The 17,340-nt window shown below is 36.5% G+C and overlaps 3 protein-coding genes across 4 annotated transcripts; all 3 read left to right on the top strand.

Moving 5' to 3' along the window:
- Window positions 1–795: 795 nt before the first annotated feature.
- Window positions 796–4,819, top strand: LOC110625331 (cucumisin). Of its 2 annotated transcripts, none has more exons than XM_021770948.2 (10): window positions 796–962; window positions 1,570–1,658; window positions 1,757–1,848; window positions 1,932–2,175; window positions 2,264–2,774; window positions 3,123–3,226; window positions 3,309–3,527; window positions 3,704–3,815; window positions 3,906–4,119; window positions 4,201–4,819. In XM_021770948.2, the coding sequence occupies exons 1-10, from the start codon at window positions 861–863 to the stop codon at window positions 4,725–4,727; spliced, it is 2,214 nt and encodes a 737-aa protein (XP_021626640.2). In that variant the 5' UTR covers window positions 796–860; the 3' UTR covers window positions 4,728–4,819. The 2 variants fall into 2 exon arrangements, with proteins under 2 accessions (XP_021626640.2, XP_043816791.1); XM_043960856.1 differs by having other exon boundaries at window positions 3,701–3,815.
- A 1,713-nt stretch (window positions 4,820–6,532) lies between these two features.
- LOC110624962 (cucumisin) lies at window positions 6,533–10,245 on the top strand. Its single transcript, XM_043960756.1, has 10 exons — window positions 6,533–6,662; window positions 7,068–7,156; window positions 7,396–7,487; window positions 7,572–7,815; window positions 7,912–8,422; window positions 8,512–8,615; window positions 8,741–8,959; window positions 9,036–9,147; window positions 9,244–9,457; window positions 9,582–10,245. Exons 1-10 carry the CDS (start codon window positions 6,564–6,566, stop codon window positions 10,112–10,114), a joined length of 2,217 nt encoding a protein of 738 aa, XP_043816691.1. The 5' UTR covers window positions 6,533–6,563; the 3' UTR covers window positions 10,115–10,245.
- Window positions 10,246–12,769: 2,524 nt separating this feature from the next.
- LOC110624961 (cucumisin) lies at window positions 12,770–16,584 on the top strand. The gene is made up of 10 exons (XM_043960755.1): window positions 12,770–12,895; window positions 13,288–13,376; window positions 13,616–13,707; window positions 13,841–14,084; window positions 14,178–14,688; window positions 14,799–14,902; window positions 15,021–15,245; window positions 15,332–15,443; window positions 15,542–15,755; window positions 15,950–16,584. Exons 1-10 carry the CDS (start codon window positions 12,797–12,799, stop codon window positions 16,480–16,482), a joined length of 2,223 nt encoding a protein of 740 aa, XP_043816690.1. The 5' UTR covers window positions 12,770–12,796; the 3' UTR covers window positions 16,483–16,584.
- The last annotated feature ends 756 nt before the right edge of the window (window positions 16,585–17,340 follow it).

Genomic DNA, 17,340 nt, shown 5'->3' with positions numbered 1-17,340 from the left:
ATCATCATTATTGTCTCCATTAAGGAAATTTTGCAGCCAACCAAGAAAGGAGCTTGGATTCTGTTCAGAGAGGATAAATCCAAGGCGTGATCCAATTCAATTAATATAAAACAAAATTTATATCCAATTGAATTTAATTTTTATTTTCTTATGCCATAAATAATTTAATCGAAAATTTTTATAATATGAGATATAATTAATTATAAAAGAAATTTGAAAATTACATAATTTTTCTGGCCTTTATTCCTAAATAAAACATAATGTAGAAGATGTATTTTATTAATTTATAAATAATAATAATATATTTAGATGTCGTTAACCATTTGCCTTTTTGCATATTACAAGGGTTATCAACAACTTGAAAATAACAAAGCCAAAAAGATAAAAATTGATTTATTAAAATATTGAATCTAAATTATATTCAAAATAAATAAGGAAATTAGTTTTGGTGTGTATGCAAGAAATCAGTTAAAAATTAAATGACGAAAACAACTTCTCTGCAATATGACATGAGAAAAAGCCCGCAGACGTTTGACTCTCTTCAGGGAAACGGATAGGAAAGCCAGAAGCCAAGAGCTTGAACCTTTTTTTTTTTTTTAATTAATTTTGGCTTGTTTTTCATGTCCGGTGATGGGCAGCAGAATCCTGATGGAAACCGGCCGGCTTTGGAAGGATTTTCTCTGTTGACGGGCTTACCAATGGTTTTGTAATTTACTGTAAAGTCAAACGATTGTGCTTTATTTTACATCTATAAAAGCTATGCTCTAGTTTGGCATCTGCATGAAAATTAGCACTTGTAGAGTCCTCCTACTAGAAGCAAGAAGCTCCAATCTCTGAGTCTCAGAGGAGGACTTGCTCAAATGGCAAGCCAAAATTGCCCATTTCCAAGGCTTCTCTTTGTTATAAGCCTCACCTTTAGTGTTGTTATTGGCTGCCATGGCACACCTGAAACAGAGAGAAAGGCATTCAATTTCATCTCTATTAGTTCTTGTTTTGCTCTTCCATGAATTTTATCACTCTTTTTTACTTAGCACTGTTTTTATTTTAGTCATTCTAGTTTCATTCTTATCTGCCATTGTAGGTTTAGCAAGCTAAATAACAAAATCACAAGTCCTTTTCCTTTTTGTGAGATATAAAACTCTTATGAAGAACTTGACTTTAGCTTAACCAGAGCTTATACCCCACAGCACAATCTTCCCCCTAATGAAGAAAATAAGAAACAGCTTGATGGGTCCCATATCGGTTCTAGAGAGTAATCTTGGCATCGGAAGTGGGTGAACTCTCCAGTTCACATGCTTCCCTGGTTGGTCTTCCTCTGGTGTAGAGTGAGATCTCGAGTTCGACTCTCTTTATTCCCATCTACCAACCAGATATTCACCTTCACACCATGAAGGATGAGGCTAGCCGCCGTTCATTACTTGTACTCTATTTTTGTGCCTACTTCATACCAAAAGAAAAAAAAAAAAAGCTCCACCATACATTAAAACTTTATTAAAGTTTACTATAACTTAGCAGATAGACATGATAGAACTATAACATTTGAATAAAACTTGGCAATTGCGGATGCAGACATTTATTGTGTACATGGGTGACCGTCCAAAGGGTGATTTTTCTGCGACAGCTTTTCATACCAGCATGCTACAAGAAGTTGTTGGCAGGTTAATATTTAACTAGACTTGCAAATTTTAGAGGTCAAAATCTAATTTGGAATTAGTATGTCTTGGAGCTAACTCTCCTAGTGGATCAAATTCAACAGCGGTGCATCAGATTTGCTGCTCCACAGCTATCACAGGAGCTTCAATGGCTTTGTTGCTAAGTTGACTGAAGCTGAGAAGCAGAAACTGGAAGGTGGGTGTAGAGAGGATACAGAGGAACACCCAGATCAGAATTAATAACTCTGATGCAAGTTTTGATCCTTTTTTTTTTTTCAGGAATGGAAGGTGTAGTGTCTGTGTTTCGTAGTCAAAAGAAGAAACTCCACACGACACGATCCTGGGACTTCATAGGTTTCCCTTTGAATGTCACAAGATCAACCTATGAGAGTGACATCATTGTTGGAATGCTTGATTCTGGGATTTGGCCCGAGGCTGAAAGTTTTAATGACAAAGGATTTGGTCCACCTCCAGCCAAATGGAAGGGTGTTTGTCAAGGATCCTCCAATTTCACTTGCAACAAGTAAACTTTAAGCCCTTTGTTTCTCACTTCCACAAGCAAAATTTGGAGGAATATCCTAACCTGTTAACAATTTTATATGTGCTTGTAGCAAAGTGGTTGGAGCTCGATTTTACCATAGTGAAGGAGAAGTAGATCCAGGAGATATTGCTTCACCAAGAGATTCAGGAGGCCATGGGACTCACACTGCATCAACAGCAGCAGGGGACGTAGTTAGCCATGCGAGCTTACTCGGTATTGGTTCAGGAACTGCTCGAGGAGGCGTTCCTTGTGCGCGTATAGCTGTGTACAAGATCTGCTGGTCTGATGGATGTTCAGATGCTGACATTCTTGCAGCATTTGATGATGCTATTGCTGATGGAGTTGATGTAATATCTCTTTCAGTTGGAGGATGGCCTATGGACTATTTCCAGGATTCAATTGCAATTGGAGCTTTCCATTCAATGAAGAATGGGATTCTCACATCCAATTCTGCTGGCAATTCAGGTCCTATATCTGAAAGTGTCTTGAACTTTTCGCCTTGGGCTCTTTCTGTCGCTGCAAGCACCATAGACAGGAAGTTTGTAAGCAAGGTGAAGCTGAGTAATGGCGCAATTTATGAGGTGAGCATGCAATTTCTTTTGTAAGGTAGAATCACGTGCCTGGCAGAGCTCGACACCAAATAGAGTAAACGCTGGCCTAAAAAGTCCCCTCCAGATACCTGGACAGGTATTCCGGCCCAGGAAGTCTCCTGCTAGACATCTAGACAGGCAGTCTAGCACACATACGCAGGGCAACAGGTGCTCCATGTGTCCTTGTTCGGTATTTAGGCATAAATGCAATCCCAAAGGATTGAATCCGAGCGCCTAGCACGTAGCCCAAGTGCAGCACACCGTGCAGGACGTGATCATGCAATTTCTCAAGATTTAGTTGTTAAACTATGATAATAATTTAACTTTTTTCTATTACAGGGACTCTCAATAAATACTTTTGATCTGGGAAATACAATGTACCCCGTCATCTATGGTGGAGAAGCACCAAATCAAACTGCAGGATATGATGGGATCTCTTCCAGGTAGAAAGGAGCATAAAGATTGTTGAATCTTTAGTATTCTGATTTAGCAGTGTGTAATAACACTTAGATGACTGAAATGCAGGCTCTGCATCTCAGGCAGCTTGAACAAGACTCTAGTGGAAGGGAAAATTGTTCTGTGTGATGCTGCAACAATTGGAACCGGAGCCGTAGCTGCTGGTGCAGTTGGCTCCATCATGCAAAATGGATTTTTCAAAGATGTGGCCGCTAGTTTTATCTTACCATCTTCTGTATTAAGCATGAGTGATGGAGCTCATATCTTGGAGTACTTAAACTCGAATAGGTACTTCTGCAGTTCCAGTCTTGGTTTAATGGGGAAGGCTTGTAACTGGCCCCACATTTGGCCGTTACACTCCGGTTTGTAAACTGAAACCATTTCAGTTCACGGTCTGAATAGGATCGTGGCCAGGTCTAGGCTACATGGTCTAATTGATTTGTATTTCTTTTTGGATCCAGCAGTGAGCTGACAGCAACAATATTGAAGAGCATTGAAATTAAGGATGAGTTGGCCCCAGCCGTGGTTTCATTTTCTTCAAGGGGACCAAATCCATTAACAAGGGACATTCTAAAAGTAATCTGAAGGAAATTATTTATTTATTTTAATTCCTTGTACTTCACATCCTCTTTCTACTTCTTGTAACTTCTTAATCATCCTTTGCAGCCTGACCTGACAGCTCCTGGAGTGAACATTTTAGCAGCATGGACTGGAGCTTCCACTGTGACAGGAAGAGAAGGAGACAACAGATTTGTTAAATACAACATTATCTCTGGCACATCCATGTCTTGTCCACATGCATCTGGTGCAGCAGCTTATGTCAAGTCATTTCACCCAACATGGTCTCCTGATGCAATCAAGTCAGCTCTGATGACAACAGGTAATATCTAAGAATGTTTCCCTGTATGTTATTCTATTGCATGAAGTCAACCAACTCCTTGCATTTAACCTTTCAATGCAGCTTATCACATGAATCCTGACACTAACCCGGACGCAGAGTTTGCGTACGGATCAGGTCATATAAATCCTGTTAAGGCTAAAGACCCAGGTTTAGTTTATGATGCTGGAGAGGTAGATTATGTCAAATTTCTATGTGGACAAGGTTACAGCACTAGACAACTTCAACTTGTCACTGGAGATCAAAGCACATGCTCTGCAGAAAACAATGGAACTGTCTGGAATCTGAATTACCCATCTTATGCTCTATCTACCAAGTATGGGGAATCTATAACTCGGAATTTTCAGAGAACTGTCACAAATGTTGGGACACAAAAATCTACTTACAAGGCAATTGTAAATGCACCAGCAGGACTTAAGATTCAAGTTCAGCCAAATGTTCTTTACTTCCAGTCTCTTGGGCAGAAGCAGTCTTTTGTTGTGACAGTGGAAGCCACAATGATCAAACCTATGATCTCTGGCTCGTTGGTTTGGGATGATGGGTTGCATCAAGTGAGAAGTCCTATTGTAGCTCATGTTACCTATCCTTGATTGAAGTCTTTGTGTTGCCTGTAACTAAATGAACAAATAAAAAAGACAAACCTTTTGTATCAGATGCAATGCAATTCTGTGTTTTTCAGATACAAGATAGTGAAGCCAACAGCAAAAGAGACTAAATAGTATAATTTCTGAAATATAGAGATCAAAATTACTGTTAAGAAAAAAACTTAGGGACTAAAATAAGAAAATTTTGGAGATAATATAAATGTATTTGATCTCAAAACTACCCTCCATTTCAGAAGAGCATCTTCTTCTTCCCTGATGAACCGAAACAAACATTTGCATCGATTTTGTCTTCATTTCCAATAGTCTAGGAAATTACAATTACTTGGTTTTCTTTTGTCTTCATTTCCTATGTTCAATTTATCCTCATTTCCACTATACAATTGAGGATCCAAACAAAGGGTTAAAAAAACAAAAAAAAAATATCCCATCTGTATTATCTATAGTCCGGCAATAGTGATTTCCCCATATAGATGCAGCAAAATATTTTGTTTCCAATAGCTTTTAGGAACGAAATTACTTCCAAGGGAATGAAATATCAAATCTGCAAAAACCAGCTAAATAGTAACACCTTATCTTAATAGTGATTTTCCATCACTACTGCTTGGCCAATGTATGACAAAGCAAGATCACCTCTTAAGAAAGTTCAGAGGAGAATACCAGATTATTCTGAAAGTGTAACTATGTATAAATTAGAATGTGTTGTTACACTATAGGACTGAATTTTAACTAATAACGTTTGGTAAGACAAAATGATAGAAATGAGAGCTTAGAAACCGAAAAATTTTATTAAAATTTTTGAAAGATTGAAAAGTGTTTCAAATAGCCAAGGAAATGCTATTTATAATAGAAAAAACTCTAATATATAAAACTACAAAAATATCTAAAAAAATAATTAAAATGCAAAATTGACCCCTAAACGGTAGAATTTTCGTTCGATTCCGGCTCTTGTCACACTTTTAAAAGTCTTGCATCTCAAAATTTTATTTTTAAAAAGTTATTGTGGATCTCTATCGAACGTCGGCCTCGTCCAAGTCTGCCATAAAATAAGGCTAATTGGTTCGTATCAAATGCTTTTCATTATCGTTGTCTTGATAGTTTCACCACACCTTGTCCAAGAAAAATATAAAATGTCAAACTCCAATGTAGATACACTTAGAAAAAATCAAATAAAAAAAAAGGGAGTTGAAGATATATCTATATGTACATAACATAATATTAGTACAAAAGAAAGTACCAACGGATACTAAACTTGGATGTTATTTCCTTTTGTTATTGTTACAATAGAATAGAAAAAATATAATAACATAGATGTTCAAACTTTTAGCTTGATAATGAACTAATGTGATATCAGAACTTAACAAGCTCTCTGGTTCTATGTTCAACTAAGAACAACTACTCTTATGGTATTTATCAGTCCAGTCTACCATTTCTGATGTTTCTACTTCTGATTTGGACATGCAAGGTAGAGGCGTTAAGATCCTTAACATCTGATATGCATTGTTGGTTAACTTGCTAAATATTTTGAGTTTTTAGGATATTTGGCATATCCTTCTAGCATATCATTGTATTAAGTAGAATATTTGTCATATCCTTTTCATACTAAACAAGATGCTAACTAGCCGGCTTGGAAGGACTTTTCATGGTCGACGTGCTTAACAAAAAATGTCTGAGAACCCTATGGGAGTAAGTTGACTTTCTTGCTTCTATAAATTAAGTCTGAGAACCCTATGGAGGGTTGACTTCTTTGCTTCTATAAATTATGTCATGTTCTGTTCTTCCATGCATGCACAAGAATACTCCTGTGCAAGGGGAACACCATAAATGGCACATCAACGTTCCTATCTTACTTGGTTTCTCCTAATAAACCTCACTTTTACTCTTGTCATCAGCAGCCATGGAACATCTCAAGAAGATCGGAAGGCATTTAATTATATTTCCCATTTTTCTTGCCACTCTTTTGAATTTGATGGCTTCTATTAATACTTTCATTTAATTATTGTGTCTTACTTGAGCATATAAACGCATATATAATTATTGCCCTATTTCAAAAATCATGCATTAACTTGATGACTTTGCTCAACATAGCTAGGCTTTCAAGATATTTGTTCAATGTTCATGTCCTTTCACTGAACCTAGAAAGGTTCATACTGCATTGCTCAATAGTTAAGCCAAGTGACCAAAACCATTAGCCTAGTGAAAATTAGTTCTAGGTTCTATTGCAGGCGGCTTACTTAATCTTTTTTTTTTTAAAAAAAATTATAGATATAATTATTGAACTTCACTAGGAACACCCTTTATTAATCTTTGGCAATATTTTTGATGCAGGTCTATATTGTGTACATGGGAGATCGTCCAAAGGGTGATTTTTCTGCAGCATCTCTTCATTCCAGAATGCTACAAGAAGTTGTTGGCAGGTTGACGTTTAACCATATCTTATATTTCTAGGGATAAAAAGGACACTTGGGATTAAAATTTTTTAAAGTTCTTGGGTGGTGCATTGACATTTGTCAATTTCAATTGATCATGATGGATGTGGTAGTATGTCCTGTAATTGATATTTAGAAATAAACAAAGTAATCACATATGTTCAAATATGAAAAAAACAATTGAGGTTAATGAAGAAGTTAACTCTCTAAATTGATTTCATTTTCAGTCATGCATCAGACATTTTGCTGCACAGCTACCACAGGAGTTTCAACGGTTTTGTTGCTAAATTGACTGAAGAGGAGAAGCAGAAACTGGCAGGTGGGTGTACCCACTAAAATATTATGTTGAAACTGAAAAAAATCCATATAAGAATTAATAATCTTGATTTAACTTCTTTTTCAGGCATGGAAGGTGTAGTGTCTGTGTTCCCTAGTCAAAAGAAGAAACTCCACACGACAAGGTCTTGGACGTTCATGGGGTTCCCCCTAAATGTTACGAGATCAACTAAAGAAAGTGATATCATTATTGGAATGCTCGATACAGGAATTTGGCCTGAATCTGAAAGTTTTAAGGATGAAGGATTTGGTCCACCTCCAGCCAAATGGAAGGGAACTTGCCAAATATCGTCTAATTTCACTTGCAACAAGTAAAGTTTGCGATTGCTGCAGAACTTACAAAAGGATACACCGTGCATGTATATTGTTTTCTTATCTTCTAACATTTCTTTTTCTTACAAACGCAGCAAAATAATTGGAGCTCGATACTATAACTCTGAACGAAACCTTCCCCCAGGGGAATTTGTTTCCCCCAGAGATTCAGAAGGCCATGGTAGTCACACTGCATCAACAGCAGCAGGGGACGTTGTTAATGATGCGAGCTTACTTGGTGTCGGCTCAGGGACTGCAAGAGGAGGAGTTCCTTCTGCTCGAATAGCTATCTACAAGATATGTTGGTCTTTTGGTTGTTCAGATGCTGACATTCTAGCGGCATTTGACGATGCTATTGCCGATGGAGTTGACATAATATCACTTTCAGTTGGAGGGTGGCCTATGGACTATTTTGAAGATTCAATAGCAATCGGAGCTTTCCATTCAATGAAGAATGGTATACTCACATCCAATTCTGCTGGTAATGAAGGCCCAGAACCTGGATCAGTTTCTAATTGTTCACCTTGGTCTCTTTCTGTTGCTGCTAGCACCATAGACAGAAAGTTTGTGACCCCAGTAAAGTTGGGTAATGGAGCACTTTATAAGGTATCCATGCTTCTATTGATTAGGCCAATTTATTGATATAGCTTCCGTTTAATTGGTTACTTATTTACTATGATATTCCTCTGCTGTAGGGATTCTCCATAAATACTTTTACACTTGGAAACTCTTCATACCCAATCATCTATGGTGGAGATGCACCAAATGTGACTTCACTATACAATGGTACCTATTCCAGGTAAAAGGAAGCTAAATTGAAGATATTAGATCCATATTCCATTGATGCAAACTGTTGATTTACAATCAAATATATGGCATGACAATTTGTCTAACATACAAAGTTGATCGTGTAATGTATTGCAGATATTGCAGCCAAGGTTCCTTGAACAAGACTTTGGTGCAAGGAAAAATTGTTCTTTGCGATTCTCTCAGTTTTGGGGAGGGGACAATAGCTGCTGGTGGTGTTGGCTCAGTTATGGAGCAAAGATTTTACACTGATGACGTCTTTAGTTTCCCTTTACCACTTTCCCCTGTAATATCAGAGGATTTAGCTGACATTAAGAAGTATTTGAACAGTACAAGGTAATCTCAAAATACGGCATAATATAATTCTAGTATATAGTATTGATTCAATAGAGTTTATTTGATAATTTGCCAGTGAACCAACTGCAACAATACTGAAGACAATCGAGGAGAATAATGAATTAGCTCCCAATGTTGTTTCCTTCTCCTCAAGGGGACCTAATCCCATAACAGCTGACATTCTCAAGGTCAATTGAAGAATTTCTCCTTCTTTTTCCCTTTTTCTTTCCTCGTCATAAAATTTTTCTCCACCATAACAGAGGCGACTTCTTTAACGATTGCAGCCTGACCTAACAGCCCCTGGAGTGAACATCTTAGCAGCTTGGTCTGAAGCTACTACTGTGACAGGATCTCAATTGGATGACAGAGTAGTTCCATACAACATAATCTCTGGTACATCAATGTCCTGCCCACATGCTTCTGGTGCAGCTGCTTATGTAAAGTCCTTTCACCCAACTTGGTCTCCTGCTGCCATCAAATCTGCTCTAATGACTACAGGTAATAATTAAATTTGTGATAAAAGGGTAATGGCTTATGGTGCTTTAACATAATCAGAAAATCAAATCGTCTTCTTTGTTGCAAATTCAATTTTAATTGTTCCTGTTTTTACTGTTCTTTGTAGCTTACTCCATGAGTACTACAGCAAATACGGATGCAGAATTCGCTTATGGTTCAGGTCATATAAATCCTGTAAATGCTACTGATCCTGGATTAGTATATGATGCTGAAGAGATTGATTATGTTAAGTTTTTGTGCGGACAAGGGTATAATGCTACACAACTTAAGCTTGTGACTGGAGACAATAGTGCTTGCTCTGCAGAAACAAATGGAACAGTGTGGGATCTAAACTACCCTTCTTTCGCTTTGTCTACCGTGCCAGGGCATTCTGTAACTCGCATATTTCACCGAACTGTCACAAACGTTGGATCATCGTCAGCTACTTACAAGGCGATCATAAACGCTCCACCAGGACTTCACATTCAAGTTCAACCAAATGTTCTTTCTTTCACATCTGTTGGAGAAAAGCAATCATTTGTTGTGACAGTTGAAGCTGAGTTAAGTGATTTTGCAATCTCAGGTTCCTTAACTTGGGATGATGGGGTGCATAAAGTAAAAAGTCCTATTTTAGCACATGTTATCCAAAATCCTCAGTAGTTTTAGATAATTATTCCTTCCAAACTAAGCCAACAAATATGGTAAAAGCAAGCTTACTTTGACTGGATTCTGTCTGCTAGCCTGGCAATGTAATTTTTTTTTTTATGTCAAATGAATAAAATAGAATGTTTATGAGATTTCTTGTATTTTTATATCTGAACTTCTTAATTAGTTGGTAGAAGCTTTCAATTATAAAGACATTAAATAAAATCTAACAGAGGCTTCACAATTCCACAATCCACAAATGAAAAATAAGTCATCAATTTCAGAGGGATTTTTTTAAAATTGGAAGGACAGTAAATTTACCCTATAAATATTTTAATTTCAAAACTGCCCTCCATTTCAGAAAAGCAACTTCTGCTTCCCTGATTAACCGAAACGCCTACGTGCATTTTGTTAAACCCAGATTTCAGCATTTATGCAAAATTGTTATTCAGGCTTCTTACTAAAAGGCTTCAATGTTCAATCCATATAATTTCGCATACTATAACCTGATTCATGGATTTTCAGTTTCTGGTAATGTGAATGAAGCTTTCATCTTAAGAGATGAGACGATGAGAAGTGGTTTTGCTCCAAATGTAGTTGCATACAATGCTCTAATGAATGGCTTGCGTAAATCCCGTAATCTGGATCGAGCATGGAGGTTTTTCGATAAACTTGCAATGTAGTAATTGATGCATACGCTAAAACTGGCAACATTAGAGCGAGAAAAAGTAAGGGCTTTGTCCTTCCGTAATTGCTTATTCTGCGGCAGTGCAGAATGATGTGGCCTTCAGCTGGCCCTTATCAGTTTCCATGTCCAATGGCTGTAGCGATGGAACTGATGTTTTGGGGTTTCTGAACTCAACCGGGTATCTCTTCTCTTTTAACACTGGTGAAAATTGCTGGTTATGATCTTGATACATTTTTATTTCTAGTGATATGTAACCAACTCAGTAAATTTCTTTTTTTAATTTGCAAGAAATGGAAACCCTAATTTTGCCTTCTGTGACAACTTATACCAGTTCACCCCATTTACTCTATTTTGTCTCCTGCCCCATTAGATGTTAACATGAAATGAATTTTGCATCCTCTTAATTAGGATTATCACCTAGCAAACCGGTAGAAATAATCCTGCTTGTTTGATAAATGCCTGAAGAAATAATTCCTATTGGACGATGATATTCACTCAATTAAGTTTTTTTTTTTTAATCTTTTTTGGGATTTAAGTAAATGGAGAGAAGAGAAAACAAACAAAAAAAAAAAGAATTTGTCCAATTTCTCAAATTCTCTGGATAGTAAAGAGGAAAAAGAGGACAATGGATGGAAAAACTTATTTCCACATTCTCTTATTTCTCTCCAAATATTTATCTCCAACCTGGAAGGACACGTTAGGAATGTGACAAATAATTATTAAAATTACTTATTGTCCTTATATCTATAGTTAGGCATAAGAAAATATTGAGGGCAAAATAGTTACTTTCTTCCTTTTGCTTAAGGAAGAAATTGTATTTATCTCCTTAATCTGTCCCAACAACCTGAAGGAAATTACAGTTCTTTCTTTTCTTTTCTCTTCATTTCCCTTATTGAATTCTCCTCATTTCTACTGTACAATTAAGCATTCAATCAAAGGTTAATAAGCGAATAATTTTATCCTATCTGCAGTCTATAGTGGCAACAGTGATTTCCCCATGTCGATGAAGCAAAAATATTCTGTTTCCAACGGTTTTAGTAACTAAATTTACTTCTGAGGGAATGTTTGAAAGGGTGATCTCGTATTAATTAGAAGAAGGACAATCAACACCTTTATACTAATTTTCGTTGGGGCATTACTGTGTCACACTACCATATATGATTTTAAGCTTTGACAGGTTGCATACTTCAATATTTTTCAACATTGTTGTCTTGATAGTTTCAATACAACTCATTCAAGAAAAATAGAAAATGTCAAACTCCAATATCGATCAATTGGACACTCAGAAATATGTATCTATATGTACATAACATAAACTTAGTACAAAGAAGGTGTCAGTGGATACTAACAATACAACTTGGATGTCTTTGCATTCAATTTTGTTTAGGATGATGTTGCGAAATTTGTGTCCTTTTTTTTTGTCATTTAGCTTTTGTTTGTTATATTAGAGAAAAAAAGTAACATCAAATTCTATGCTTTTGTAAACCATTTCCTGGATGTTCAAACTTTTAGATTGATAATGGACTAATGTGATATAAGAACTTAATTAACTCTCTGGTTCTATATTCAACTCAGGACAACTATTCTTATGGTATTAATCAGTCCAGTCTACCATTTCCAATTCTTCAAATTCTAATTCAGACATGCAAGGAGAGGCATAGGATCCTTAACATCTTATATGCATTATGGTCCATTTCCTAACTATTTTAAGTTGTTAGGATATTTGGCATATCGTCCTAGCATATCATTATATTAAGTGGAATTTTGTTATATTTTTCCTAAACTAAACAAGATAGTAACTAGCCAGCTTTGGAACAACTTTTCTTGATTGACGTGCTTAACAATACATGTCTGAGAACCCTATGGAAGTAAGTTGACTTTCTTGCTTCTATGAATTAAGTCTGAGAAAGCTATGAAGATTAAGTTGACTTTTTCCTTCTATAAATTAATTCATGTTCTGTTCTTTCACACATGCACAAAAAAACTCCTACGCAGAGGAACCTCCTAAAATGGCACATCAACATTCCCGTCTTCCGTGGCTTCTACTAATAAGCCTCATCTTTACTCTTGTCATCAGCTGCCATGGAACATCTCAAGAAGATCGGAAGGCATTTAATTATATTATATTCCCTTACTTGCTGCCATTCTTTTGAATTTGATGACTTGTGTTAATACTTTCATTTAATTATTGTGTCTTACTTACTTGAGCATATAAGCACATAAAATTGTTGCCCTGTTTTAAAAATCATGCATTAGTTTTATGACTTTGCTCAACATAGCTAGGCATTTCACCCTTGATCAGGCATCCTAAAAAATTTTCATCCTAAGTGTCTTATTTTTTTAAAAAAATATATATATATTAGTTATTGAAATACAAAAGCTATAGTTACCCTTATTAGTGGTAATGATGGAAATATATATCTTATAATTTCACTAGAACAAACACAGCACAAATTTACTTGAATCACTTTATTAATCTTTGGCAATTTTTTTTATGCAGGTCTATATTGTGTACATGGGAGATCGTCCAAAGGGCGAATTTTCTGCAGCATCTCTTCATTCCAGAATGCTACAAGAAGTTGTTGGCAGGTTAACATTTAACCATACCTTAGATTTCAAGGGAAAAATAAGACATTTAGGATGAAAAAATTTTTAAGGTTCATGGGTGGTGCATTGGAATGTGTCAATTTAAAAATGATCATGATGCATGTGATAATATGTCTTATAATAGATATCTAAAAATAAACAAAATAATCAAATGTGTTCAAGTATGACAAACAATGGAGTTAATGAAGAAGCTAACTCTCTAAATGAATTGCATTATTCAGTCGCGCATCAGATATTTTGCTGCACAGCTATCATAGGAGTTTCAATGGCTTTGTTGCTAAATTGACTGAAGAGGAGAAGCAGAAACTGGCAGGTGGGAGTGCCTCTAAAATATTATGCTGAAACAAAAGAGAATACACACGATTTAGTAATCTTGACTGAACTTCTTTTTCAGGACAAAAGAGAATACACACGATTTAGTAATCTTGACTGAAATTCTTTTTCAGGCATGGAAGGTGTAGTGTCCGTGTTTCCTAGTCAAAAGAAGAAACTCCATACGACAAGGTCTTGGACCTTCATGGGGTTCCACCAAAATGTTACAAGATCTACTAAAGAAAGTGATACCATTATTGGAGTCCTCGATACAGGAATTTGGCCTGAATCTGAAAGTTTTAACGATGAAGGATTTGGTCCACCTCCTGCCAAATGGAAGGGAACTTGCCAAACATCCTCTAATTTCACTTGCAACAAGTAAATTTTAAATTGCTACAGAACTTACAAAAGGAGACACAACATATGTATATTGTTTTCTTATCTTCTAACATTTTTCCCCCATAATCACAGCAAAATAATTGGAGCTCGATACTATGACTCTGAAGGAAACCTTCCCCCAGGGGAATTTGTTTCCCCCAGAGATTCAGAAGGCCATGGCAGTCACACTGCATCAACTGCTGCTGGGGACATTGTTAATGGAGCAAGCTTACTTGGTTTGGGCTCAGGGACTGCACGAGGAGGGGTTCCTTCTGCTCGAATAGCTGTCTACAAGATATGCTGGTCTTTTGGTTGTGCAGACGCTGACATTTTAGCAGCATTTGATGATGCTATTGCTGATGGAGTTGACATAATATCACTTTCAGTTGGAGGCTGGCCTATGGACTATTTTGAAGATTCAATAGCAATTGGAGCTTTCCATTCAATGAAGAATGGCATACTCACATCCAATTCTGCCGGTAATGATGGCCCCGGTCCTGGATCAATTTCTAATTGTTCACCTTGGTCTCTTTCTGTTGCAGCTAGCAACATAGACAGAAAGTTTTTGACCCCAGTAAAGTTGGGTAATGGAGCACTTTATAAGGTGAGAGTGCATGCTTCAGTCTATTGATTAGGCCAATTTATTGATTTATATTCTGTTTTAATTGGTTACTAAACCATAACCTTAATTAATGTGATATTCCTCTGCTGTAGGGATTCTCCATAAATACTTTTTCGCCTGGAAACTCTTCATACCCAATCATCTACGGTGGTGATGCACCAAATGTTACTTCAGAAGGCAATGGTACCTATTCCAGGTAAATGGAATCTAAGCTAAAGATGTCAAACCCATATTCCACTGATGCAAAGTGTTGATTTGAAATCAAATTGGCATGACAATTTGTCTAACATAAAAGTTGATCTATGTGTTTGCAGATATTGCTACCAAGGTACCTTGAACCGGACTTTGGTGCAAGGGAAAATTGTTCTTTGTGATTCTCTCAGTTTCGGGGAGGGGCCAATAGCTGCTGGTGCTGTTGGCTCTGTTATGGAATTGGACCAAGGATTTTACAGTGATATGGCCTTTAGTTTCCCTTTTCCAATCTCCCCTGTAATCTCAGAGGATTCAGCTGACATTTTGAAGTATTTGAACACTACAAGGTAATTTCGAGATACTTTTGACTGGAAAGGACATAATATAATTCTATTACATAGTATTGATTCAGTACAGTTTGATAATTTGCCAGAGAACCAACTGCAACAATATTGAAGAGCATAGAAGAGAAGGATGAATTGGCTCCCTATGTTATTTTCTTCTCTTCAAGGGGACCTAATCCCATAACAACTGACATTCTCAAGGTGAATTAGAATGTCTCCTTTTTTTTCTCCTTTTTCTTTCTTGCATGTCATAATTTTTTTTTCCCTCCATTTGTGAGCGACTTCTTTATCGTGTGCAGCCTGACCTAACAGCCCCTGGAGTGGACATCTTAGCAGCTTGGTCTGAAGCTACTACTGTGACAGGATCGCCATTGGATAACAGAGTAGTTCCCTACAACATAATCTCTGGTACATCAATGTCCTGTCCACATGCTTCTGGTGCAGCTGCTTATGTAAAGTCCTTTCACCCAACTTGGTCTCCTGCTGCCATCAAATCAGCTCTAATGACTACTGGTAATGGTTATATTTGCGAGAAGAAAGTATGTGTAAAAGCCATTCAATAACATTATGGTGCTTAAAATAATCAGACAATCAAAGTTTCTTTGTTGCGAATTCATATTTAACTATTTCTGACATCTTTTGATGGTTCAAGTTCTAGTCTAGATACTGATTGGATCCACCATTCTTGTTTTTACTGCTCTTTGTAGCTTACTCTATGAGTACTACTGCAAATACCGATGCAGAGTTCGCTTATGGATCAGGTCATATAAATCCTGTAAATGCTACTGATCCTGGATTAGTGTATGATGCTGAAGAGATTGATTATGTTAAGTTTTTGTGCGGACAAGGGTACAATGCTACACAACTTAAGCTTGTGACTGGAGACAACAGTGCTTGTTCTGCAGAAACAAGTGGAACAGTGTGGGATCTAAACTACCCTTCTTTCGCTCTGTCAGCGCTGCTGGAGCATTCTGTAACTCGCGAGTTCCACCGAACTGTCACAAACGTCGGATCATCCTCAGCTACTTACAAGGCGATTATAAACACTCCACCAGGACTTCACATCCAAGTTCAACCAGATGTTCTTTCCTTCACATCTGTGGGAGAAAAGCAATCCTTTGTTGTGACAGTTGAAGCTGCGTTAAGCAATTTTGCAATCTCAGGTTCCTTAACTTGGGATGATGGGGTGCATAAAGTGAGAAGTCCTATTTTAGCACATATTATCCAGGATTCTCAGTAGTTTGGATTTGTCATTCCTTCCAAACTAAGCCAACAAATAAAACTTCCCTTTTGCAATAAATGCAATAAAATAAAATGTTTTTGAGATGTTCTTGACTTTAAATATCTCAACTTTTATTAGTTGGTAGAATTTATAAAGAAATGTAAAGAGGATAAAAAAAAAAAAAAATCAAACAGAGACATCACAAGTTTCCATAATTCACAAATGAAAAATAAATCGCGTGTTAAGGACAAATTTTAGAGTTAAAAGTTCAAATTCCCATGGTCTTTTAAATTCAGCCAAGCACAAATCATATTCTTCAAATCATGTTAAACGAAAGTGTGTTGCTCCAAGTCCAATGATATCTGTTTCAAGATTCTAGTCAATTTGTATCAATTTCTGATGAGTAACCAAATACAAGTTATGTTGCTCCAAGTCCAGTAACCATGATTCGTACTCGTCTTGCGTATCATTACCAACCCCAGATTAGACAACACAAGGAGAGAGGTTGTTTTATAAATGAGATGTTCAACGGTCTGAGATAACATATAAAATTAAACATTTTTTAGGATCGTGCCATGTGTATGCTCTATCCAAATAGCTTAAGTATATTTAAATCTAAATTGATATCCTAAACAGGTTAGGACGAGGTTTGATCAAGAAAATTTAGTTGAGATATTATGTAAGGGACTAGTAGCTCTAATTACTAATTTTAAGTTCGATGGTACAACATCTTAAATATGTATGCTTTTGCATCTCTAACTTCAAGTAATAGTATATTATTAATAAGTCGACTAAAAAGTCTTTATTACAATTGCTCAATTCGAAAGAACATCTATCCGTTGTACTTCATATGGAAGAGAATCCTCATCACTTTAG

This window comes from Manihot esculenta, chromosome 10 (genome assembly GCF_001659605.2).
Source record: "Manihot esculenta cultivar AM560-2 chromosome 10, M.esculenta_v8, whole genome shotgun sequence".
Classification (NCBI taxonomy): domain Eukaryota; kingdom Viridiplantae; phylum Streptophyta; class Magnoliopsida; order Malpighiales; family Euphorbiaceae; genus Manihot; species Manihot esculenta.
Note: the sequence above shows the minus strand (reverse complement) of the source record. Positions and strands in the feature narration are given on the sequence as shown.